The sequence below is a fragment of the Budorcas taxicolor genome, chromosome 5 (assembly GCF_023091745.1).
Source record: "Budorcas taxicolor isolate Tak-1 chromosome 5, Takin1.1, whole genome shotgun sequence".
NCBI lineage: Eukaryota > Metazoa > Chordata > Mammalia > Artiodactyla > Bovidae > Budorcas > Budorcas taxicolor.
This window is the reverse complement of record NC_068914.1, coordinates 41,400,719-41,427,287: the sequence shown is the minus strand read 5'-3', so window position 1 is coordinate 41,427,287 and position 26,569 is coordinate 41,400,719. Positions and strand designations below refer to the sequence as shown.

Here is a 26,569-nt window from a genome sequence, read left to right as displayed (position 1 = left end):
GATTGCACCCAACTACAGCATTTCAGACTCTTGTTGTGTGTGAGGGCTACTCCATTTCTTCTAAGGAATTTTTGCCCACAGTAGGAGATATAATGGTCCTCTGAATTAAATTCTCCCATTCCAGTCCGTTTTAGTTCACTGATTCCTAAAATCAGTTGTTCACTCTTGCCATCTCCTGTTTGACCGCTTCCAATTTGCCTCGATTCAGGGACCTGACATTCCAGGTTCCTGTGCCATGTTGCTCTTTACAGCATCGGACTTTACTTTCACCACCAGATGCATCCACAACTGAGGGCTGTTTCCGCTTTGGCTCAGCCTCTTCATCCCTTCTGGAGCTTTTTCTCCGCTCTTCTCCAGTAGCATATTGAGCACCTACCAAGCTGGGGAGTTCAACTTTCACTGTCATATTTTTTTGCCTGTTCATACTGTTCATGGGGTTCTCAAGGCAAGAATGCAGAAGTGGTTTGCCATTCAGTCCTCCAGTGGACCACATTCTGTCAGACCCCTCCACCATGACCCGGCCATCTTCAGTGGCCCTACACGGCATGATTTATAGTTTCTGAGTTAGGCAAAGCTGCAATCCACCCAGCACAGCCAAAAATAAATTAAAGAAAACAAAATAAAAAATTTTAATTATATAATTTCACACTGTACTGTGAACTAAATGTGTACATCACTCAAAATTCATATGTTGAAATCCTAACTATTATCAAATATATTTGGAAATATATATATATTTGGAAATATATTTCCAAATATATTTGGAAGAGGGGCATTTTGGAGGTAATTAGGTCATGAGGGTGGCTCCCTTGTGAACGGAATTAGTGCCTTTGTAAGAAGAGATATGAGAGCTTGCTGTGCTCTCCCCTTCTCTATGTAAAGATCCAATAAAGAAGGCAGGTCTGGCATCAAGGCGGGATATCTTCACCAGACATCAGATCTGCCAGTGCTTTGATCACTGACTTCTCAGCCTCTGGAACTGTGAGTGGTAAATTTAGTTGTTTAAACCACTCAGTCTATGACATTTTTTTATAGCAGACTTAACAGTCGAGGACACACTGTCAAGTGCTACAATGGAAATATTATTATTTTCCTATCTAAATGAGGCCCAGATTTTGACTTGAAAAAATGGATGTGCTATTCAATTTTGGGATCAAATGTCTTCATGAGAGTCATTTTTTATTAAGGAAGATATATCATTCTTTTTTAAAATTTTTATCTTCTTATTTATTTATTGGGGCTTCCCAGGTGATGCTAGTAGTAAAGAATCCATCTGCCAGAGCAGGAGACACAGGTTCAACCCCTGGGTCAAGCAGACCCCTGGAGGAGGAAATGGCAACCCCCTCCGGTACTGTTCCTGAAAGAAATCCCATGGGGCGGCAAAGAGTCGGACATGGCTGAGCACCACTCAGTTTATCATTCTGGCCACACTGAGCCTTCAGTGCTAAGCACTGAGGTGAGTGGGAGCTACTCAGGCTTCTCACTGCGGTGGCTTTCCATGTTGCAGAGTACCAGCTCTAGGCAAGTGGGCTTCAGGAGTTGCGCTTGCTGGTTCAGTAGGTGCGGCACATGTGCTTTGTTGCCCTGAGGCATGTGGGATCTTCCTGTACCAGGGACTGATCCCCTGGCCCCTGCATTGGCAGGCAGATTCTTAACCATTGACCCACCAGGTAAGCACTATCATTTTTATTGTTGTTTGGTGGCTAAGTTGTGTCTGACTCTGGGATTCCATTCTTAACAATTAGCAATAATATACAGACACTTTGAGAACCAATGAATTCTATCCTGAAATTATATAATAGAAAAAAACTGAGGATCAGAGAAGGAAGATTATTTTCCTATATATATATGGTACAGGACTCGGGACAGAAAGAGGACTTTTTATAGTGATGTTGACAACTATTAGTGATTATAGTTATGTACAGTAAGCTATTGGAACCACTGTGTAACACCAGCTCCTACGTAGCAGCTGAAGGATGCCAATCCCCACAGTGAGCAATGCCTTAGCAACAGCTGTAAAAGGTTAAGCTGATTTAGATCATGGGATTGAGGGAATGGAAGAGGGTGGGTGGGAAAGGCACAGGTGGAAAATTCTGAATTCTGAGCTTCCTTCCCATGGAAAACAAAATCATGCTTAGTTTGACTGACAGAGTTTTTGGAATTTAGTCCTGATCAGGCATATTTCCATTCCCCTTCAAGAGCTCCCAATGCTCAGCCTGCCCCCCAAGCAGTTTACCTTGGTCTGAAAATGACAAAGCAGTGTGTCTTTCAGACATATGTACTGGTTGACGATGGAGGGGGCCTGTTGGCAGGCAGGCCTGTTCACAGTAGAATCATAAAAGATTATTGTTTCCATTGCAGTCACCAGGTGGCTGAGATGGGCTGGGGTGAGTGATGATACTGCTAGCATCACAACAAATGCATCTTTGAATGATTCAATCACATAACCTACCTACACCTATACACCCCCACCCGAATCCCCTCACCCCACCCCACCCCACCCCACCCCACAGCAGTAGTAACACTATAGAAACTTTCTTGAGGGCTTATCAAAGCATTGCAGGCAAGATGCAGCACATGATGACTTTATTATAGAAGGGAGATTAAAACAGGGTGGTCATCGTGCCCCATCTGGGGATACTGTGCCTGGCTGAATCCTCCTTCTAAGCTCCCTGCTGCTGAGAATTCCGGTCAGGCCTTTTAACTCTGTGTTGCTCTGTGTACTCCACGCTGTGGGCCTGCTCTTCGACAAACTGGAAGCTGGCTGTTCAACAGTAGGCAAAGCTGAACTGAAGAGTCACAGGATTTTAGAGCAGGAAGTAAGATATGCAATCTGTATTTAGGACAACTTCGTTTACTACTCACACAGAAGTATTATTGCCATTCTATGCAGGCTCAGAGACTAGGAAAGCATAAGTAGGCTGCTCAGGGTGGAAGCGACTGGTCACGGAGCCGAGATTCCCACCTGGAATCCTCACTCGCAGAGTTCGGTCAGGAGAACGTCAGCACGCCTCTCCCTCGGGGGTCTACCTGCGCCGCCCCCAACCCCTTACTCCAGGCACGGGTCTCCCCAAGGGTGGCGGCTTTCTCCCGCGGCCGCCCCGCCCCAGTGGGCGCGCTCCCCGCCTGGTGACTGGCAGACACCGAGGCTCCCCGCCCGGCGCTGCGGCTCCTCTCCTGCCTTTGTTTGGAGCGCGGGAGAACCAGAGAACAGGAGGAGGCGTGACTTCAATATTCTTGTCGTTTTTAAACAAACGATCTCCTAATTTGTGTCTGTTTCAGGCCACCGTGAAGCGTCGGTAGGCAGAGCCGGCAGCGCCGCGAGCACTTGCTCCTGCCAGCCCCAGCCCCCGCGTTCCCTGGGGGCCTCCCCACCCATCCTTCCCGGCGGCGGAGAGACAACAGCTACGCAGACGAGCAGCCTGGCCGCGGGTGGGAGGCTCTCCTCGAGGCTGGCGAGGCACAATGTGGAGATTTTTTCATTCATAAAACTAGCAGCCATGGTCGCAGCCTTCCCGCCTGCCCCTTGCCGCCCGCTCGGCGGCAGGGTAGGCCGGGGTCCAGGGAATGGGTTCCGAGGGCCAACGGGCATAGGTGGCTCGTCTTCGCGTTTCTCCAAGAAGTCCCATTTTATAAATCCCGTGCGGGGTCCACTCTCTATTAGACGACTGACATCGATCGCGCAGGAGCCCTCTCGATTGAAGAGACAAGATGGCTTGTGGTTTGATCCATAAATAAAACCTCACCCTTTGACTCCAGGTTGTCCGACATCTTGCTGCTGCATTTTTTCGGTCTATCAGATTTAGGAAGCGACTGTCAACCGTCCTATCGCTGCATTTGTAAACAACTGGCTTTCTAGGACCCTGTTTTTACCCTTTTATGGTGGCGGGTGGGAGTAAGGGGGAATGGGCAGGGGAGATGATGGCAGGGACGGGACGGATCGTCGTACTAATTCAAGGTGCAATTTCCATCCAAATAATAGATTGTTATTAACAATGATCCTCTCTGCGAACCCTTAAAATTGCCCCTTGCCTCCCCTAGCAGCAAGAGGCGAGCCCTCATTCGCCGAGCAGACTCCGCCTCCCTCCTCCTCCCCTCCTCCCCATCACTACTCCCGGCTCTGGAAATTACAACTCCTGGGCGCGCGGCGTCTGGAGAAGGCTGCGCGGGGAGGGAGACGAGAGGGGATTCCCGAGCCAGCCGGGCGCTCGCCCTCCGCCCGCTGGCTGCAGCGTCGCGCGGCCAAGGTCAGAGGCGCCGCAGGAAGAGGCTGCGAACCGAAGCGGAGGGTCAATCCTGCCCTCGGGGAGAGAGCCCCAGGGCGCGCTCGGCCCGCGGCAGCAGCGGCCAGAGAGGGAGGTGAGAGAAGATCTCCTGGCCGGCACGGCCGCCGGAGGTAGTCGCTGGCACGGAGACACGGCAGGTGGCGGCCCCTGGGTCCGTGCGAGAGAAGCTCGAGCTGCACCTTCGGTTCCCGGGCGCTGTCCGTCGCCTCGTGGTGCTGAACCCAGCCCCAAGGCCAAGCGGCCTACTCTCCCTCCTTTTCAAAGGTCGCCCGGACTAGGGGCGGGGCGAGGGCAAAGGGGACCCCTGGACAGCTGCCCACTGGAATCTGGAACCGAAGGGCTGAAACGGGAGAGCTAGCGATCCGCAACCCAGCAGCCAGTCCTGATGTGGAGAGGAGACGCCCGCTGCTGCCGGCGGCGGCGCTAGTGCTGATTCATCACCTAAAGCATCTCGCAGGCCACCTCGGGGGCAGCCGACCGGCCCCGGACTCTGGCCGCAGGTTGAAGCCTCTGGTGCAGGAGCCTCGCGGGCAAGAGGTGAGGACCCTCTTTTACCTCTTCCCCCTCACCTAATCGTCTATGGGCGGTGGCCCCAGGACAGAGAGAGGGGCGTGCCCACGGGTTGCAAAGTAGTCATGCCCGTGTGATGCTCCCTCCTCCCATCTCACTGGTGCTAACCTCACTTATTCTCCTCTGCCCGTCTGCGGAGCTTGGGCCATTCCACCTTCCACCCTGAGCAGTTCTCCGCCGGCTCAGCGATGGAGGAGGAGCTGAAGTGCCCAGTGTGCGGCTCCCTGTTTCGGGAGCCCATCATCTTGCCATGTTCCCACAATGTCTGCCTGCCTTGTGCTCGTACCATCGCGATGCAGACCCCGGACGGTGAGCAACACCTGCCCCCGCCGCTTCTGCACTCTCGGGGCTCAGCGCTGTCCTCAGGCGCCGCCGCCGCGCCCCCTCTAGACCAGGAGGCGGCGGCTGGCCCAGCTTGCAGCGGCTCGGGCGGAAGCGCAGCTGGCGGCCTGGGCGGCGGTGCGGGAGGCGGCAGCGACCACGCGGACAAGCTGAGCTTGTACAGTGAGACAGACAGCGGTTATGGCTCTTACACCCCGAGCCTCAAGTCCCCAAACGGGGTTCGAGTGCTGCCCATGGTGCCCGCGCCTCCCGGCTCCTCCGCCGCTGCTGCCCGGGGCGCCGCCTGCTCCTCGCTGTCCTCGTCCTCAAGCTCCATCACGTGCCCGCAGTGCCACCGCAGCGCTTCCCTGGACCACCGCGGCCTGCGCGGCTTCCAGCGCAACCGACTGCTTGAGGCCATCGTGCAGCGGTATCAGCAGGGCCGCGGGGCGGCGCCGGGGTCGTCCGCAGCGGCTGCGGTGGCCATCTGCCAGTTGTGCGACCGCACCCCGCCGGAGCCGGCCGCTACGCTCTGCGAGCAGTGTGACGTGCTCTACTGCGCTGCCTGCCAGCTCAAGTGCCATCCATCCCGGGGACCCTTCGCTAAGCATCGCCTGGTGCAGCCGCCGCCGCCGCCCGCGCCATCCGAGGTCGCCTCCGGGTCCCCGGGCGCTGTCCAGGGCGCCCCCAGCGGAAGCGGCGGCTGCAAGAGCCCGGGAGCCACCGGGGCCGGAGCGGCGGGGGGCAACACCGCCCGCAAGTACCCTACGTGCCCCGAACACGAAATGGAGAACTACAGCATGTACTGCTTAAGCTGCCGAACCCCGGTGTGCTATCTGTGCCTGGAGGAAGGCCGGCACGGCAAGCACGAGGTGAAGCCGCTGGGGGCCATGTGGAAACAGCACAAGGTGAGCGCCGCTGGGCGGGGCACGTGGACACGGGTGCAAAGAAAAGGGTGTCCCCTCCCGTTGGTGCTGGAAATGGGAAGGGAATGGAAAGATGACATACTAGGTCCCCTCCCCCTTGAGGCTGTTTTGATTCTACCCAAAAGTCATCCAGCATGCAGAAGCAGGTCGCAGGACTCTTTCACTCCCAAAGTTGACTAGTAAGTTACACTGATGACCCCTTTGGATTTATGGCACCTGGATTTATAGAGAAACTTTCTCTTACTGGGACTCTGGGTGATGGAAGTGTGGCAGGGTTGCAGAGTTAGCTCTTAGGAAGACAGAAAGCCACACTCATCTTCAGGCTGCTTTAAGCCATCTTCCCAGGGACTTGCCTGGGAATGCCACCTCCCTAGTGGGAAGGAACAGCCTCTAATAGGCAACTCACATACACTTGTGGCTGCCAATGTATCTTCATATCTGACACAGAAGGAGAAAAGCCTTCAAAATCAGGTGAGGCCCTTGATCAGACCCCAAGGCGTGAGTGAGGTCACTTTTTCTAACAAACATTCCTTAATTTCCTAATCCAAGTTCAGGCTGAGCAACTGGACTCACTGCTAAGGTCAGTAATCCAGGTTCCTTGTTCAAAGAGTCCAACGGCAAGTTTGTATGTTTATCATTCAATGTCCTCTTTCCAGTAAACTCTTGCCCCACAGAGAAGCAGGAGGTCTCCAAAGACCCCAACAAGAAGTATGTATTCTGATTGAGGAGGAAAGACACAGGAAAATAAGGCAACTTGTAGCCTGCCAGACTCCTCCATGGAATTCTCCAGACAAGAATACTGGAGTGGGTAGACTTTCCCTTCTCCAGGGGATCTTCACAAGCCAGGGATCAAACCTGGATCTCCTGCATTGCAAGCAGATTCTGTACCATGTGAGACACCAGGGAAGGCAATAATAATAATAATAATAATAATAATAAATTATCTCTTCATATCATCCAACTGGAAATGGACAAAAAGGAGAGCACAGTGGGGAGAGAAGAAGGGGCCAACCATTTATACTATAGATTTATTACATACAGCTGCTATACAATTTCTGCTACAGTGTGTCAGTTATTTCTGTAACTCAACATTTTCAGACAAAAAAAATGAAGAACACTTCAGAAATCCACCCTGGAGAGAGAAATCTGCATTATAGGCCAGAAAAGAGAAATCTGGAGTCAAATCTCTAATTCTAGAGCAGTGATTCTCATTTGGGAACAATTTCACTCTCCTTATAGGACATTGCCAATGTCTGGAGACAGTTTTGGTTGTCACACTTAGGAAGTTGCCCCTGACATCTGGGTTAGAGGCCAAGAAGCTGTGAAATAGGCTACAGTGCACAGACAACCTCCATCAAAACAATAATACATAAAAATATCAATACTGTCTGTGGACTTAAAAATATTCACAACCTAAAAGTTGAAAGTTTTGTTTTATTTAGTGGAAATTTTTAGAACTTCATGCCCGAGAGGCAGCAGCTCAAGAAATCTTGAGAGAACTGCTCCAAAGAGGTGACAGGAGGAACCAGGTTATACGGAAATTTTGCAAATAAGGGCAAGTCTGAACATCAAAAGATTATCATTAATTAAAGAAAAGCAGATAACTCAAGCTGAGGAATTTAGGGCTTTTCTGTATATGGGAAGATGCAACGGTCTGGGCTCACTGAAATCATTCCTTTGATATGCACCTCAGCTATTGGGGGCCAATCTCCTGTGTTTTCTTCACATCCTTAGTTTCCTCAGGGCTCACCATAGGGAGTGGCTGCAGTGATGGCTACTAGATAGCTGGTATTCTTTTCTTCCTGAGTTCCCTCGGAGTTCACCAGCTCACCATCCATGGTGGCTGCAGTTGCTGGTGACCGTGACATATTTGTGTGTTGAAATATTCTATTTCTCATGTCTCTGAGAGAAACCGTGTTGTAAGTTGCACAGACCTAGAACCAACTCTCAGGGTTTGTAATTCACTTGCTATAAACATTTAGGCACAATTTTAAGCCCACTAAATAATGTCTAACTCAGATAGTTGTTGTTAGGGTAAGTATAATACTGTATATTTACCCTCTAGCACAGTACCTGACTCACAGTAACCAATATATATTTATTATTATTATTATTATTATTATTATTGCCTTCCCTGATGTCTCACATGGTACAGAATCTGCTTGCAATGCAGGAGATCCAGGTTTGATCCCTGGCTTGTGAAGATCCCCTGGAGAAGGCAGAGTCTACCCACTCCAGTATTCTTGTCTGGAGAATTCCATGGAGGAGTCTGGTAGGCTACAGTCCATGGGGTCGCAAAGAGTCAGACACGGCTGGGTGAATTATAGTCTTAATCCTTAAAAGCACTAAACTTGCAGAAAGCTATAAGGCAACAGCAAAGAGCTCTTAGTTGACTGCAGTGATTTGGCAATCTGGAGAAAACAGCCCTAAAATAGCTTTGAGCGAAATGAGAATGTCCGCTCCAGTGAGCTGTCGTTCATATGACATTTTGTTGCATATCACTTCATGATAATTGTAGCTGCCTTGTTTATTTTATCTTTCAAGTGAAGAGACATTATTTTACAACTAAAGAAATCTGCAAAGAGGTTGTGATCGATTATCAAGACAAGATTCCCATTCAGATTTACAAACTGGTATAATTTTCACAGCTTAGATAGCTAGAACTAATTTCAGACGTTGCCACCTAAATGTTTAGGCTTAGTGTAGAGTGGAAACTAAAATGAGTTGAGGTGAATCTGCAGTTTTAAAAGACTAAGTCTCTTACCTGGAAAAGTGAGTTGGATAATGAGCAATGGTTTCAATAACCAAGATCATGCGGGGAAAACACTGGTCATCTTGATTTGGTGTCAACAGCAGTTTTACAACATTTTTATCTGAGGAAATATGAAAAGAATACATAATATTTGCTCAATAGAGTGGGACAGTTATCTGAGGAAAACACAGCTATGCAGAATCTAAGTGTCTCAATTTAATATCACGTCTTCAGGGAACTAAGACATACTCCTAAGTAAAGAAGGCATTCTATGAGATACTTTTGTGAAAACTTCTTCTCAAGAATGAGAGGAAGTTCTGCTATTCTCTTTCACCAGGTGCTGTTTTTCTACAGAACGGGAAATCATTAAGTGCTCCTTATCATCTCAAGTAGGGGTTGAAAATCTAAAGAAAAGAGAACAAAGACAGCCCTGATGGAAAGTTTGATCTTGATTTGTGAGCAGGCATCTAGACCACCATTTTGAGCTGTGAAGGTGGCTACTTTTGTTTGTTTGTTTTTAAGATTATTTTTTTATATGGAGCATTTTTAAAGTCATTATTTGTTATGATATTGCTTCTGTTTTATGTTTTGGTTTTTTGGCCCCAAGGCTTATGGGATCCCTAACCAGGGATAGAACCCCATGCTCTGGAAGGCAAAGTCTTAACCACTGGACTGCCAGGAAAGTCCCTAGATGACTACTTTTGAAAGATTAACTCGATTTCACACCCCACTGTGGCTGTTTGAGTTCTTTAGTAAGTCTCTGGATTTTGTTGTTACTGTCATTACTGTCATAGTCTGAAAATCCCAGGAGCCATGACAATCTTGGTGCACTACCAGAACTAGAATCAGGGCAGAAATATTTCTCTAATATCCCTATGACTGCAGAAGCCTTAAGCAAAGCTTTAATTCCTCTCCAGTGCGACTAGAGCTTGCCATCTAATTAGTGATTCTTAGGCAAAAAGATGTGTAAGTGACACTGAAATCTATTTTGAAACAAGGTTGATTATCACCTCTCAAAAACAGTGTAAACACTTCAGGTCTTGGCCAAACAGATTTTTAAATGATTCTCCTGGAAGAGGCTTAATCATTTCAAAGAATTTGATGTGAAGAAGCAATGCAGTGCGAAAGATAAGACAAAGAAGGGAGGCTTTCCATGAGAGCTTCTGTCTTTTTGCTATTGGGTGGAATTCTGATTTTCCTGAAACTAGTAGGAGAGGGTCACTGTGGGATGGACCTCTTCCTAGTGTGTCATGTCACAGAATGTCAGCAACCACTGTAATTCCTGCTGAGTGCAGGACTCTGAATTAAAATGGTTAGAAGTTGATTCTTGAACTGAGGTAGGGACTGCTGGATAAGCCCTTCTTCAGAAGTCTTTTGAGAACCATGAACAATAGAAGAGAATCAAAACAAAATCTCATTGTACCCCAGGAATACAGTTCCCAATGAATCAGCATTTCACAAGAGCAAAGGAGACAGTAAGGTCTAAAAATCACAGGAAAGACAGGACTTCAGGTTACTGCCATGTCCCAAGGATCTTCTCAGCAGCCTGGTCCTACGTTATTTTTATAGAAGAGATAAAGAATGGGATTAAACTTTTAAGTCTCAGAGGAAAGACTTTCTCCATTAAAAGATAACACATAAATGACAAAAGCAGAACATGTAATCATAATTGTATATGGTCATAAATATATTTATTAGAATATTTGTGGTACATTATAACTCAGGGAATAAATGCTCTTTGTTAAGCATTAGAATTACAGGTGTAGAGATGTAGAAATTAAATATCATCCCCAAATTTCAATTTGCTGAGAAAAACGAATTCTAACATTTTGGAGTTTTTTCCTTCTAGAATTCTATTATATATTTATTTTATAATTGTCTTTTTTTTTCTTTAACAATACAATATGAATATCTTTCTTGTCAATTAATGTACATCATTTTGGATGGCTGCATGTTATTCCATTGTAAGGATTTATCCACATCCTAATGCTGGACTTTATTATCTAGATGTTTTCAGTCTTTTGCTCATAGGAACATTTTTCAAGTTAAATCTATGCCTATATTCTTAATAATCACCTTAAGTTAAATTTCTAAATATGGAGCTGCTATATCAAAGGAGATCTGGCTTTCAGACATCTGATTAATGTTGCCAAATTGCTTTCCATAAAGTTCATACCCATCTTTTCTCCCAATAGCAAAAGTATATTAAAATTTTTTAATTCATGTTGACAAGGACCATGGAGGAAAACAAATAGATGGATTGTCTTGTTTCTAGTAACCATTGTTTGCTATTTTCATTACATTATTATTAGAACTATTTTTAAAGAGGATCACAGTATCTAAATTTTTATAACTACCTGCCTGTGATCTGTCTACGCTCAAAAACTGGTTTAATATGTATAACTATTGCTTAAATACGTGTGTGTGTGCTAAGTCACTTCAGTAGTGTCCAACTCTTTGTAACCCTATGGACCATAGCCCACCAGGCTCCTCTGTCCATGGAGTTTTCCAGGCAAGAACACTGGAGTGGATTGCCATGCCCTCCTCCAGGGGATCTTTCCAACCAAGGAATCAAACCCGAGCCTCTTAGGTCTCCTGCATCAGCAGGCGGGTTCTTTACCAGTAGCGCCACCTATCCCCTCTTGAATTAAGGCCCATGAAAAGACCAATGCTTCAGGGCCCATCTAAGGCATTTTTGAGTGGGATTGAAAGGGCGGGAAGAGATTTAGGTAAAGAGAAGTGTTTGGCAAATATCTGGGAGGTCTGAAGTTTCCAGATTTCTGGCTAATTACTGCAAGCTGAGAGTTACTTAACAGAAATCTCTCAGAGCTGTCAGAGCATGCAGCATGGAAAGATACACAATCTGAGTGGAAACTTGGATTGTTTGAAATGTTGACTCTTTAACCAACTCTGGAGCTCTGAGAAATGAATTGCATAGGCTGGCTTCTGTTCCATCAGTCCCAGACTGGCTAAGAACCAGTGGCAAAACTGCGTAGATGCCTGGGAACAAGAGCTGACTCTGATAAGCAGAGGCTGCATTGTCTTCTGAAACCACCCTCTGTGTTAATATCACCACTGTCTTTAAAGCCACCAGGGCTGTAGCCTGCCTCATGCCTGGATTTAATTCCAGGCAGGTCAGTAATTCAGGAACAATGATTAGAAAGAACTCCTGTGTTACAAGCTTTGAAGTACCTTCTTTCCTCATCATTCCATACATCTGAAAAACAAAAAGTGTGTTTGAGAGAAAGCAAGAATCCAGAAACTCGAATTGCTTTCTCTTCTCTTTGAAGACTGTTTATGGAGGATAGGGGTTCAGGAGAATTGAGAAGGACTTTAGAGACTGTGAAAGGAAAACCCCAGATTACTACAGAAGAATGTGTTTCCAAGTATGGCCCTGGTGGTCACTCCATGGCTAAGGTGTTCTATTTTTAGCCAGCAGTGGGATGTCCTGTATCTGGGTCTACATTGGTGGAGATGGGACCTTGCTTGTAGATGCCAGCGAGATAGATTGTTTTAAAAAGGAGAGATCTCCTACTCTCTGAGATGGATTAGAGGGGCTGACGTGCTGGCATTCCGCCTGTTTCTGTGAATAAAGTTTTCCTGGGACACAGCCATCCTCATTTGCTTACACTCTGTCCATAGCTTCTTTGGGCGATGGTTGTTTTGGGTAGAGTTGGGTAGCTGTGACCAGAGATCTATAGCCTGCAAAGCCAAAAAATATTCACTGTCTGGCTCTTTATGGGGGAAAAGTGCCAACTTCTAGACTAGGATCTTGTGACTCAAAGAGTGGTCTGCAGCACAGCAGCGGCACTGGGAGCTCTTTGGAAATGTGGAATCTTGAGACCCGCCACAGCCACTGACGCATGATTTGAATTCAGCAACATCCCTAGTTGAACCAGACAGATGTTAAAGTTTGAGAAGCCCTGATGGGAATACTTGGGGGCTCAAGGGCACTGGGCCCAACATTCTGTGCATGTCATCTGAGAAGCAGTGTGAAGGGGACTCTAGTGGGGCTGAGAGGTTTGAACCAGAGTCTTAATTACCCTGGGAATCTTCAAGCTCACCAGATTCTGGGTGCTAGGACGGAGGCAGTGTGGTGCTCAAAAAACCCCTGACCCAGAGAGAGGCAGGAAGCTCTGAGGGGCGGTGATGCTGCCTGAGCCCTCCTGGGCCAGAGCATGGGTATCTCGTGAGAAGGGAACTTCAGACAGATGCTCTTTGCTGCTTCCCTGGTCTGAACAGAAACATGTTCACTGATGTTTGTGTATCTGGGTTTCCTTTGGGTGTGTGTATTAGTTCTTCTATAAAGAAGCAAAGAGGGTGCTTTATCCACTCTTTGGGCAGTTTTGAAGGGCCTGCCCAGAGAATGAGGGAGGTTGGAACTCTCGGAACCATGAAACCCAAAGGAGCAGGAGAAAATCCAGGCAGATATTGTGGGGCTCTCATGAATTCACACCTCCCTGCTTAGAATTTCCATTTTCTAGGGTAGGCTGTTTCCTAGCAGAAATTATAACTCCAGCCTCCTCCTTTGCAGAAGAGGAATAGTGAGGTTGAGGGGATTGTCACAGTTGCACAGCAATTTGTGAAATGATTCTGTAAAATGATGATCAAGTTTCCTCCTTTGTACCTTTCAATTGACTACAAAAATGTAACAGAATACTCTGTGTATCTGAACAAAAACAGGTGGCATACGGCATCCCCTAAAGAGTCATTAGGAATGGGAAAAAATAAAGGGTTGGCGGACACCTAGTCTAGAAAGTGGAGCAGCACGTGGGGCACAACCCCTCCCTCATTTGACTGCGATGGGCCACAGAAAAGGGGAATGAAAGGGTACAAGGAGACAGTGCATCCTCTTTAGGACAAATAGGATAAAAGAATTTGAGTGCTGGGAGAAATCGAGACGATCAAATAGCTCTGTCTCCTCATTTCTCATGTGGCTACGGAAGGAAGAAGTGGTTTGCAGGAAAGAGAGAATAGGGAAGGACCCACAAGAGACAGGAGCCAGTGAGGTGGTGGAGCCTAGATGCCAGCTGTAAGAGACTGGAATCTGGACCCCGCCAGCACTCATCCAGCAGGAGAATCTGGGCCTTGGTCACATGGCATCTGAAAAACCTGTCCAGACAGTGCATCGTTTTAAAAAATAGGTCAAGGTTGTATTAGGAAACTAGGCAAATTTTGTACTTGTCCAGTCTCCAAATTCTTCCTTATAATTTGATATCTATATATTCTGGGTGATACCTATAAAACCAGAAAACCAAAAAAATATGAATAATCAGAAATGACAGTCCTCTTTGAAGAAGACAATTGTGGCTAACATCACTCCATAAATCATGTGTTATCAAATGTCTGGCTACCTCTCAGCTGAGCTGTGTACCCACATGACTAAAATTCATCTCTAACACTCACTGAGGATGACTTAAATGTTGATGACACCTCTTGACCTGTAATTCCTTCCTCTGAACCTCAGCCACTAATGCATATTTATTCTTCAAATGACCTAATTGCTTATTCAATCAACGCTGAAATCTTCAGTGCCAGTATCATGCCAGGGACCACTGTAAGCACCAAGGCCATGGAAGGGCAGGTTTTTCCCTCCCAAGAGCAGAGATCTTTTCCTAGAGAGAGAAAATCAACATGTGCATAAACAAGTAAATACATTGGGAAAAAAAAAAAAGAGTAGAAATACAATTCCGGGGGCCGGGGGGGGGACAAGTAAATACATTGGATAATTTCTGATAATAATAAGTACTACAATGGACGCAAAAAATGTGATAAAAAGCAGTTAGGCACACTTGTTCATGGGGAAAGTTGGAAAAAGCAAGGTTTGAAGATTGGCTGAGAAGTAACCAGCCCAGCACACTTCTGAAGACAGCTCACCTCACAAGGAGAGCAAGACCCAAGAAGCTTTAGGGTACATGAAAAAAGTGGATAAGCGGCAGGAGCAGATACAGACGGGATCCAGAGGGTGCAGGGAACACATGCGATTTCATGTTAAATGCACAGGGAGATGACTGGGGGACTTTACACTGAGGAGTGATGTGGTTTTTTTTAAATATTTGTTTTACTGCGGTTGGAAAATGGGTGGTAGGGGATAAGAGTAGAGGAAGGAGACCACTGAGAGGCAATGGGAGTCACTTGGACTATAAATATGGACTTGGACTAGGCCGAAGGCAGCAGAGATGGGAAGTTGTTTTCTGTTGCCGTTTGTAGTTGACACTCATTGCTGTGCATGGGCCATCCCTAGCTGTGGCGAGTGGGGGTTACTCGCTAGTTGTGGCGTGCAGGCTTCTCACTGTGGTGGCTTCTCTTGTTGCGGAGCACAAGCTCTAGGAGCACGGGCTAGGCACATGGGCTTCAGTAGTTGCGGTGCAGTGGGCTTAGCAGTTGTGGGGCATGGCCTTAGTTGCCCCACAGCATGTGGAATCTTCCCTGAGCAGGCATCGAACCCATGTCCCCTGCATTGGCAGGTGGACTCAACCACTGGGCCACGAGGAAAGTCCAAAAATGGAGAGAAGTTTATGCATTCATATGCTGCTTAGCTCATTGGAAAAGACCCTGTTGCTGGGAAAGATGAAGGCAGGAAGAGAAGGGGATGACAGAGGATGAGATGGTTGGATGGCATCGTCGATTCAATGGACATGAGATGGTGAAGGACAGGGAAGCCTGAAGTGCTGCAGTCCACGGGGTTGCAAAGAGTCAGACGCGACTGAGCGACTGAACTGAATGCTGCTTACCATTCTCTGAGCTTCTTTGATTCATGGTTTGATGTCTTACTATTTTTGGCAAATTCTCATCTGGTATCTTCAGATGATTCTTTTGCTCTGCTCTCCGTCTCTCTCTTTTACTGCCGGTGTTCCAGTTACATGTATGTTACACTGTTTGATATTGTTCCACAGTTCTTGAACCCTCTGTTCTTTTCCCTTTAATCATTCTTTTTGTCTCTGTGTTACAGTTTCATTAGTTTCTATTGATCTCTCTTTAAGTTCACTGATTCTTTCCTCAGCTGTGTCAAGTCAACAAATTAGTCCCTTTTTATCTTTTCTCTTTTCTCTGCATCTTCTCAGTTGTCCTGCCTTTCCCCAGCAGCAGGAAGCCTTGAATGGTCTGGACCCATGGCTGTCTCCTGCTCTTCTCCAGGAAGACTGGTATTTTCCTTCTCCCTGTCTCCAGCCCTGTGGGGCCTTCACTTTGCTTGGGGTGGTAGGGGAAAGGGACAGGTTTTGCTGTTTGTCCCCAGTGGCTTACGGTTTTTATTTGGAGAGAGATGAGGGTCCTGGAAGGGCTTTGTATTTTCCTGTGGTGACTGTCACATCTCTCCGTCAAGCCAGCTCTGAGGCAGATGTCTCCCTTTTAAAACATAATAGATCCTTTAGTCTATGCAAATTGTCAGATTTCACTTTTCTCTTTGGTTGCTAAAATGCTTAGAGCCAAATATTTGGTGTGTACACAATGGATACAATTTGGTGTGAAATTTATGTTATAAATTTTGAACCTCATTTCCAGCTCCATTTGCTGCATCCTTCGTTTATCTTTAAGTAATGCAATCTTGAATTCTATAAACGCTTGAAAGCTGTCTTAAATCCCCTTTGAACTAAATAGATGAATGAATAATCTAGCAAGTATCTTGCTTGAATAAAGCAAAAAAGAAAAGGAAACTTCTGGAAAATCTTGTTAAGAAAGTCCTCTACTTTTGAACAGTGCCTAGTCACTGTTACACAAGCAAAATACTGTTTGAAAATGTTCAGAACAAGAAATAGGGACCCTCCCAGTCAGTGGGATGCATGACTGCTCCATTCTCCCTTTCAGTCCCTTACAATAAAGAATCTCCAGAATGACTATGCCTGGTCTTGACTGCAGGATCATTTGTCCTGTTTTACAACTTTCCTGTGAATATCACCACATATCTCAGCTTGTTTGGAGGGTGTGATTATCACCTCTCAAAGTGGCTTCCTGTACAAGTATTTGCAGTTTATTCCTGATGAATATTTGTCTTCCACATAGCTCAGCAGGGTTCCACTTCTGTAGCTTGTTTGGAGGGGAAGATGCTCGGAGGGGAAGTCAGGGCCCAGTAGGGCCAGAAGACCTCGCTGAGAGGCTGTCAGAAACCATGGGAGATTTGAGAGTTTAGCCTTTGTACAAGATTACACATGCATTTGCCACAGTTCATGGATGTGGACAGGAGACATGAAACTCCTGGGTGAGAACTGAAGACAGTTTATTACTCACAGCAGTAACAACACTCATAGTATCAGCATGTTTGTGCCATTTCCGTGAGCCCAGTTCCCCCAAGATGTAAAGATAGCCAGATGACATCGGCACACACAGTAAATTGCCTTACAGAAGAGAAACATGAGCTTAGGGAAGCTGAATCTTTGGTAAAAGGCATTAATTAAGAACAGGCCTCTTTGCTCCAGAGGGAGACAGTAAGTCCAGTTTCCGAGGTGGTTGTCTATGCAAAGATCCTTGGAAGGACCGCCCAGGACAAAGAGCAATCAGTGCCTCACTGACAACACTCGGAGAGACACAAGAGAGCAAAATTACCTTCCAACCTTCCAACAGGAAGATTAAATCAAAATTCAGGTAGTTCCTCAAGTGATTTCTGCTTGTGTGCATTGTGGGTATCTTCTCCAAGCTTCTCTGGTTCTCAGAACTTCTTGTTTCACTTGGGGTATGCAGACTTCAGGGTTTTTCTGGGTGCTGTGATAGTGATGGTGGTGGCGATGGTGGCGGAATGTCGGTGGTGCGGTCCACAGGACGTATGAGTACAGTTAGGGTGAGTCATTCCTGGGTGCATTTGTGTCTCCTCTAGCGTGGGAAGGACAAACACCATCTCACGGCTTCGCATTATACAACTGAAACGTTCCATTGGATAGGCATTCACTGGGCACCTACATAACCCACAGGCTGCGCTGAGGGTTGTGGATATATTTGAAACAGGCTACAGGGAGCTCACAGTCAACCGGAGGAGAGGATAATTTTACTCCCCTGTAATATTTGTACAACTGATATTCAAAAGTGGAATACCTGCCATATTTGTCAAGTGAATAAACTAATGAGAGAAGGCAGGGGAAGGCAGTTAATTTTGCCTGGAGATTGGGAAGGGGAAGGGTAGCAAGTGGGAGATTGAAGAGAAAATGGTGTTTGAGCTGTGGTCATGAGTGATGAGTAGTTTTTTCAGCAGGGAAAGAAAACGTGAAAGTGTTAGTCGTGTCCGATTCTCTGCATCCCCATGGACTGTAGCCCTCCAGGCTCCTCAGTCCCTGGAATTCTCCAGGCAAGAATACTGGAGTGGGTCGCCATGCCCTCCTCCAGGGGATGTTCCCTACCCAGGAATCGAAAGGAGAGACTTAAATATACAACATTGTGTGAGGTGTTAACAAAGATATTGAAAGTCAAGTTTCTACTTTCAAACACCAGGGATGAACATATATTCACACACGAGGGGCACTGAGAACGATGACACTGCTTCTGATAAAAGTGAGGAAACTTAAATTACCCACACAGCATCTGAGACTCAGAAAACATTCTGGATCTTGAGACAGTGGTGAGAGAATGATGGGATAAATGGATTCCAGAAGCGGCATTTTAGGGGACAGCTACTTTGGGAGCCTAAGAAAGATTAGCTGTTGGCTTCATTTAAATTTCAGTGAAGAATAGAGATAGCCTGGCTATAATCCTTTTGAAGGTTCTTGTAAATTTTCATTATTTTCCCCAGGTTGTTTTATTTATCCAGTTTGCTAGTAAAACTTGGCAGCAAAAACCTTTTGAACATCTCAATTAGCTTTACTAAGTTAAGAGGAGAGAGGGGGCAAAAAAAGAAGTGAGGAAACTATGAGAGAAAAGACTTGCAGGAGCAAGGCGGCAGTGAAAGGAACATGGGAAAAGGCTGATAAAGAGTCGATTTTGCTCTGGCCATTAGTTTTAGGTTTTTAGATGGACAGAAGGGCCCGTCTCTCCACTTGCACATGAGAAATAGAGAACAGCACCAGAGCTCAGATGTGTCATTGTGTTCAGTCACTCAGTTATGTCAGACTCTGCGACCCCGTGGACCGTGGCCCACCAGGCTCCTCTGCCCATGGGATTCTCCAGGCAAGAGTACGGGAGCAGGTTTCCATTTCCTACTACAGGGGATCTTCCCAACCCAGGGATCAAACCTGAGTTTCTTGTGTCTCCTGCATTGGCAGGCGGGTTCTTTACCACTAGTGCCACCTGGGAAGCCCAGAGTGCAGATAACTGGCACTAAACCCTAAGTGTAAAAGGGTGCAGAGCAGAGTCGGATCAACAGCAGATGACAGGGTAGGCTGCATGGAAAGGATTGGAGCTGAGTTGGGTTTCAAAGTGTTGGGAAGATTTGGAGAGCTCAAAGGAAGGAGGTATCCAAATGAAAAGAAAGTGCTCTCTCTTTTTTTTAAAATAATTTGACCATACATGGTGAAAGTTTCTCAGTCGTGTCCAATTCTTTGTGACCCTATGGACTATAGCCAGCCAGGCTCCTTCGTCCAAGGGATTTTCCAGGCAAAATTACTGGAGTGGGTTGCCATTCCCTGCTCCAGGGGATCTTCCTGACCCAGGGATCAAATCTGGGTCTCCCGCTTGTAGGCAGATTCTTTACTCTCTGAGCCACCATGGAAGCCCAACCATGAATAGAAAACTCCAAGATAAGTCCTCATCAGACATGATTGTCCCCAAAACCATTCTGTTATGGTTGCCAGTGTCTGCGGCTGGCCTGATTCCAATAAAGAGGTAGTTTGGGTCATAGGTGATTAAAAAAAAAAAATCACCTGGCTTTGCCCTGCGAATGGCCTTTGTACAAAGACAAAGTCAGAATTCTGCCCCAGGGGTCTGTGCACCCATATCCTGTCCCAGGCTGATATGGAACACAATCTCTTTGGTCTCTGGCCTTTCTTAGGCAAGCACAGTCTTGCTGTGCCCTGGTCTACTTTTCTACCAACTGGGTTATCTCAGAGTCTCCACGAGACTCATTCTCATGTGCTAAACAGCTTTAAATGTAAAATCCCACCTCACCGGACTTTTCTTATTTACACCTGTCAGTGCTATTTTGTGGGTGACGGAGACTTACCAGTTCTCTTTATTTAATCAACTTTGTACATCACATGCATGGGCTTCCCAGGTGGTAAAGATTCCACCCACAGTGCAGGAGACGCAGAAGATGCGGGTTTGATTGCTGGGTCAGGAAGATCCCCTGGAGAAGGAAACGACAACACACTCCAGTATTCCAAGGACAGCAGAGCCCAGCGGGCTACAGTCCATGAGGTCATAAAGAGTCGGAAACAACTTAGTGACTCAGTTCAGTTCAGTCGCTCAGTCGTGTCCAACTCTTTCGACCCCATGGATTGCAGCACGCCAGGCCTCCCTGTCCATCACCAACTCCTGGAGTTTACTCAAACTCATGTCCATTGAGTCAGTGATACCATCCAACCATCTCATCCTCTGTCATCCCCTTCTCCTCCTGCCCTCAGTCTTTCCCAGCATCAGGGTCTTTTCAAATGAGTCAGTTCTTTGCATCAAGTGGCCAAGGTATTGGAGTTTCAGCTTCAACATCAGTCCTTCCAATGAATATTCAGAACTGATTTCCTTTAGGAAATTTCCTGGTTGGATTTCCTTGCAGTCCAAGGGACTCTCAAGAGTCTTCTCCAACACCACAGTTCAAAAGCATCAATTCTTTGGCGCTCAGCTTTCTTTATAATGCAACTCTCAAATCCATACATGACCACTGGAAAAACCACAGCCTTGACTAGATGGACCTTTGTTGGCAAAGTAATGTCTCTGCTTTAAACAACAACAGTACATCACATGCATAAACAATGCTGTATTGGGGACATCTTGGCAGCAAGGGCTGTGTCTTGCTCCTTTTGTACCCCCAGTACCCAGAAGAGAAGTTGGCACCCAGGAGGCCAGAGAAACATCTATTTAATATGTGAATGGTGACTCAACACCAAAATGTGTTCTAATATCAACACAGTAAATGACTGTTTCAGTGGGGTCCCTTTTAGCTTCATGGTGACTCTTGGAACAGTGTGATTCATGCAGGAGGGGCAGTCCAGGGAACAGCGTGGAAATGAGGGCAGGAAGAAGGATGCGTTTTTCTTGGCCCCTGATGGAGACAGCCATTTGCATTCGTTAGCATGGCACACCCCTCCCCCATTACATTCGCTAGTGGTTTCGGAAACTATCCATTGATCTCGTGGGATGACAGAAGATAGCTAGAAATGTGGTTGAGACTTTTCCCAAATGTTAGCTCTTAGATCTTGTCCAGAGAACAGATTGAGTCTGTTTACTAGACTGTCATTCCTGAACTCTTTAGTGCTCCGGAACTAGCAGAAACAGAATAAATAAAGTTCATTTATTCTGTTCAAACAGTCATTTTTCAACAGTGTTTTTTAATATATTTTTTTCTTCTTAAAATTTTGTTTATTTACTTATTTTTGGCTGCACTGGGTCTTCACTGCTGCACGTGGGTTTTCTCTAGTTGCAGCGAGTGGGGACAGCTCTCTGGTTGCAGTGTGCGTGCTTCCCATTGCGGAGGCTTTTCTTGTTGTGGAGCACGGGCTCTGGAGCACGAGGGCTTCAGTAGCTGCAGCTCACAGGCTCTAGAGCTCAGGCTCAGTAGTTGTAGCCGCAGGCTTAGTTGCCCCAAAGCATGTGGTTTCTTCCCAGACCAGGGATCGGACACAAGTCCCCTGCATTGGCCGGCAGATTCTTAATCTCTAGACCACCAGGGAAGCCCTGAAGTTTTGTTTTAGAGATAACTATCCCAAAACTCCACCACTTTTCAGGGAATGAGACCATGCATTTTAAGCAGTGCACACCTCACAGAAAGTGCTAGGAAAAGAAGAGCCAGTGTCACGATCATGATCGTGATCATTGTGAGTGTCAGGGCCAAACACAGTGGGAAAGAAGGGGGAACTGTTTCAGGGCCCGAGATCTTGCAGGAGGCCTGAGAAACAGCCATCACCCTAATGACACAGTTGTCTCCTTGGTGGGGCCTTTTCACCACACGACATGAGTAAGTGCTAGAGCGATGATCTATCCTAGTACTACCTGGACCAACCTTCTGGCCCTCACTGACTGGTATAATGGGAAGGGTTTGGGTTGAAATCAAAAGCTCTGGGTTCAGTTTAGAGCTGTGTCTTGAGATAAGTCTCTTAATGCCTCTCAGCTTCAGTTTTCACACTTGAAAGGTGTGAGGATGAAGTGAGATGAAGTGAAGAAAGGTACCAATGGTAACTGCAGGGCACTCAGTCCACTGTAGCCCCTGCTTCTTTCCTGAAGGTGCAAGCAACTTGGCCGTGTCCCCTCTTCTCTAAAGGACTTAAAGCCCATGTTCTGGTCTAGAGAAAGAACATGTGTAGTACGATTCCATTCGGGGATTATAGGGGTTTCCCTGGTGACTCAGACGGTAAAGAATCCACCTGCAGTGCAGGAGACCCAAGTTTGATCCCTGGGTCAGGAAGATCCCCTGCAGAAGGGAATGGCAACTCACTCCAGTGTTCTTGCCTGGAGAATCCCATGGACAGAGGAGCCTGGTGGTCTACAATCCATGAAGTTGCAAAGAATCAGACACAGCTGAGTGATTAACACTTTCACTTTCATTGAATATATATGAAAAAACATTTTTTAGATCCCCTGGAGGAAGAAATGGCAGCCCACTCCAGTATTCTTGCCTGGAGGATCCCACTGACAGAGGAGCCTGGCAGGCTACCAATAGTCCATAGGGTTGCAAAAGATCAGACATGACCAAAGCTACTGAGCACGCGTGTTAGAATAGGGGAAAGTATACTAGTTTGCTACGGCTACCATAACACATTATCACAAACCGGGTGGCTTAACACAACCAAAATTTCTTGTCTCACAGCTCAGAAGGCTGGAAGTCAGAGATCAGGGTGTCACAGGACCAGGCCCCCTGTGAAGGCTCTGGGAACGGTTGATCCAGGCCTCTCCTGACTCCAGGCAGCTCCTTGGCTTGTGGCTGAGTAACTCCAAGCTTCCTGCTGTGTGTGTCTGTCTCCAGATTCCCCCTTCTCTAATTAACTGGTTAATTAATTTTTGACTGCACTGGGTCTTCGTTGCCATGTGTGGGCTTTCTCTAGTTGTGGCGGGGGCGCTTTGTTGCAGTGCTCGGGCGTCTCACTGCGGTGCTTCTCTGGTTGGGGAGCATGGGCTCTAGAGCGAGGGATCAGTAGTTGTGGCGCATGGGCTTAGTGGTCTGGAACATGTGAAATCTTCCCAGACCAGGGACCGAACCTGTGTCCTCTGCATTGGCAGGCAGATTCTTAACCCCTGGACCACCAGGGAAATCTTCCCTTTTCTAAAGACTTCAGTCCTACGGGATAAGGGGCCACTCTACCCCACTACGACCTCATCTTAACTGAGTACACCCGCAGTGACCCTCTCTATCACATTTGGTGGCACTGAGGATCAGGACAGTGAAAAACTATTGTAAGTTACTAACCAGGCAGAGGGAGCCAGTTGCCTCCTCATGAAAAAAAACTGGAAGTGTTAGCCACTAAGTCGTGTCCTACTCTTTGCAACCCCATGGACTGTAGCCCCACCAGGCTCCTCTGTCCATGGAATTCTCCAGGCAAGAATACTGGAATGGGTAGACTTTCCCTTCTCCAGGGGATCTTCCTGACCCAGGGATCAAACTTTGCATTGCAGACAAGTTCTTTACCATCTGAGCCACCAGGAAAGTTGTCTTCTCATACCCTATAAAAATATTTGGACAGGATGGATTTGAATTGTTTTCTAGCAGAGACTAGGCACATTAAGGCAAGTGGGAATTCAGATCCTTGTGGTGGGTCAGGGAGAATGAAGGCTTTGAGGTGGGAGAGGGGCTGTGGGTGTTGGGTGGCAGTGAGGACCGTGTAGACTCTGGGCAGCAGCGGGGTGCAGGAGAGAAGGGCTTTCAAGGGGAGCAGTGTCATCCTTCAGCTTTCCTCTGAACCCTTGTGATGATCACCCAAATTGATTATACTGAAAATATTAGCCATCCAGTGTTATCATAAGCAATGGTATTGTTGCATCAAGACACTGTTCTGAAGTCTAAATGTACTGAATCAGAGGACATCTAGGGAAAGAGCATGTGACTGTTTTCAGTTGTAAAATTGCTTAACTGCTCAGGATAGAAATTTCAAATGAGACCTTAGTAACATGAATTTTTTAGTGAAAATAACCCTATTGTTTTTTCAATTACATAAGATGATACTCATTTCTAAATATTTAGGCAATATAGACAAGATGCAAAGGAAAATGTGAAAATTCATTTGTACTCTTAAAATTCTTACCTGTGTGTTCAGTTCAGTTCAGTTCAGTCGCTCAGTCGTGTCCGACTCTGCGCTACACATACATATATATAATTACCTTACTAGGGACCACATACATAATTACATACATATGTATGCCACATTGATTTAATCATCACTCCTGGGTAGTTAAGGTTGTGTATGAATTTCTACTATTTTGAAATTTTATTTATCTATTTTTGCTTGTGCTGGGTCTTCACTGCTGTGCTAGGGTTTTCTCTAGTTGTGGCAAGTGGGAGCTGCTCCTCCCGGTGCTGTGCAAGCTCCTCCTTGCTGTGGCTTCTCTTGTTGCAGAGCATGAGCTCTCGGGCTTGCAGGCTTCTGTAGTTGTGGCCCCTGGGCTATGGCACACAGGATCAGTAATTGTGGCGCTGGCTCAGGGCTTAGTTGCTCCATAGCATGTGGGATCTTCCCAGACCAGAGATCGAACCCATGTCCCCTGCATTGGCAGGCACTGGACCACCAGGGAAGTCCTGGTCCTTGCTTCTGATCTTTGGTTCATTTTATAAACGTCTCTGCCATATTGTCAAAAAAACAAAACAAAAAAACAAAAAACTATTCAATTCATCTGTTCAGCAAATACTTATTGACTATACATCGGTAAGTCATACAGAGATGAAGCAGAGTTTCCATCCTCTAAGACCACACAGCTGAGCAGAAGAAAAGGTTAACACATGCAGACAGTACAGTATAATGAGATGTGGGCCAGTACAGGAGCCCAGAAAAGTAGCATTTCCACCCGCCACGAAGGGGTGGTGGAGAGAGGAGACAGCAAGAGGGAGGGACATTTGAGCTGAGCTTTCTTTTTTAAAGATTTATTTATTTTTCTTGTTTTTTATTTATTTGTTGGCTGTGCCGGGTCTTCACTGCTGTGCCAGGCTTCTTCCCCGCAGTGGCTTCTCTTACTGCAGAGCTCAGGCTCTAGGGAGTGAGGGCTTCAGCAGCTGCCGCTCACAGGCTCTGGAGCTCAGGCTCAGTAGTGGTGGCACGGGGGCTTAGTTGCCCCAAAGCACGTGGGACCTTCTCGGATCAGGGATTGAACCTGCGTCCCCTGCATTGGCAGGTGGGCTCTTAACCACTGGACCACCAGGGAAGCCCTGGAAGTTTGTTTCAGGGACAACTACCCTAAAACTCTACACTTGCTGGGGAATGAGGTCATGCACTTGAACTTCAGCAGTTGCAGTGCATGGGCTCAGCAGTTGTGGCACAACGGTTTAGTGGCCCTGAGGCATGTGGGATCTTCCCAGACCAGGGATCGAACCCATGCCCCTGTCTTGGCAGGGGGATTCTTAACCACTGAACCACCAGGGAAGCCCTGAGCTGAGTTTTGGATGATGAGAATGGGCACTGGCAAAGCAAGGGGGAGACCACATCAGGCAGGCACACAGGGATGCATGATGGAGAAGATGGAGCAGCCTGGCAGGTGTGCTGAGGTCGTCTGTGTCTGGCTGCTGGCCTTGCCTGTTAACTCCTACATGAGCTGACAAGCCTATGTCCCTAGGGGAACATAGAATTCGCAATTAATCTGGGTCTGGTTTCTGCACATGTGAGCTCTTGAGGGTCGTTTGGCACTAACTGACCCTCTTATCAGAATAGGAAGTGACCGTGTGTGCCCAGGGATACATGTAGTGATGTAGCGAGTTCCCATCAGGCCTGCCGCTTCTTATTTTTGACCTCACCAGCATTAAGGCCTAGCCAAGGAAGTTTGGTTGGTGTCTCTGACAAATCAATGTTGGCAGCTTGAAGATACCTGTTGACAAGTTGAACTGCTCCCCCTGCATGTCTGGGGCAGGAGCTCATCAAGAACTCCTAAGCTGTCAGCATTTTGGGGAGTTGGACTCTGAAGCTGAGCTGTGGTTGGGAAGGAGAAACAGTTCCCACCATCCCCATCTCCAGAGGGACTGAACTTACCCAAGTACAGCATGAATCACTGATTACAGCATAGCTATCTTTGTGTTTGTTTGACCTCCCAGCCAGTTAGACTTACTTGTTGTGAGCAAAAGAAATCAACTATGGCTCAGTTGAACTGAAGAAGATTTATTGGAAAAATTACACTTTTTCCTAAGCACTCACAGAATCCAAGGGAGCTTTGAGAGCCAGGTTCAAAGTCACGACAGGGACTACACACAGCACTGCATGTGTGCCCGCCTGAGCTTGCAACACTAACAGGCAACTCACTTAAGCCCACAACAGCATCCCAGGGTTCCTCCTGCCACTGTCCCCCCTTATATGGTGGAGGAAAACAGGGGTAGGAAGAGGTTAAACAATTCACCCAAGGACACGGAGGTTGTGAGTTGGAATCCATACCTGGCATTTTGATTCCAAAGTCTTCCTCAAAACCTAAGACACAGGAGCTACAAGAACGGTCTACTTGCAAGAGTCTGGTCAGGG

The 26,569-nt window shown here is 46.8% G+C and overlaps 1 protein-coding gene across 1 annotated transcript in view; it reads left to right on the top strand.

Annotated features, from left to right (window-relative positions):
- The first annotated feature begins 5,044 nt into the window (after positions 1–5,044).
- TRIM67 (tripartite motif containing 67) overlaps positions 5,045–26,569 on the top strand; it is a 56,134-nt gene continuing 34,609 nt past the window's right edge. Inside the window, exon 1 of the mRNA XM_052640027.1 lies at positions 5,045–6,085. Coding sequence (XP_052495987.1) covers positions 5,045–6,085 — 1,041 coding nt within the window. The remainder of the gene's footprint in view (positions 6,086–26,569) is intronic.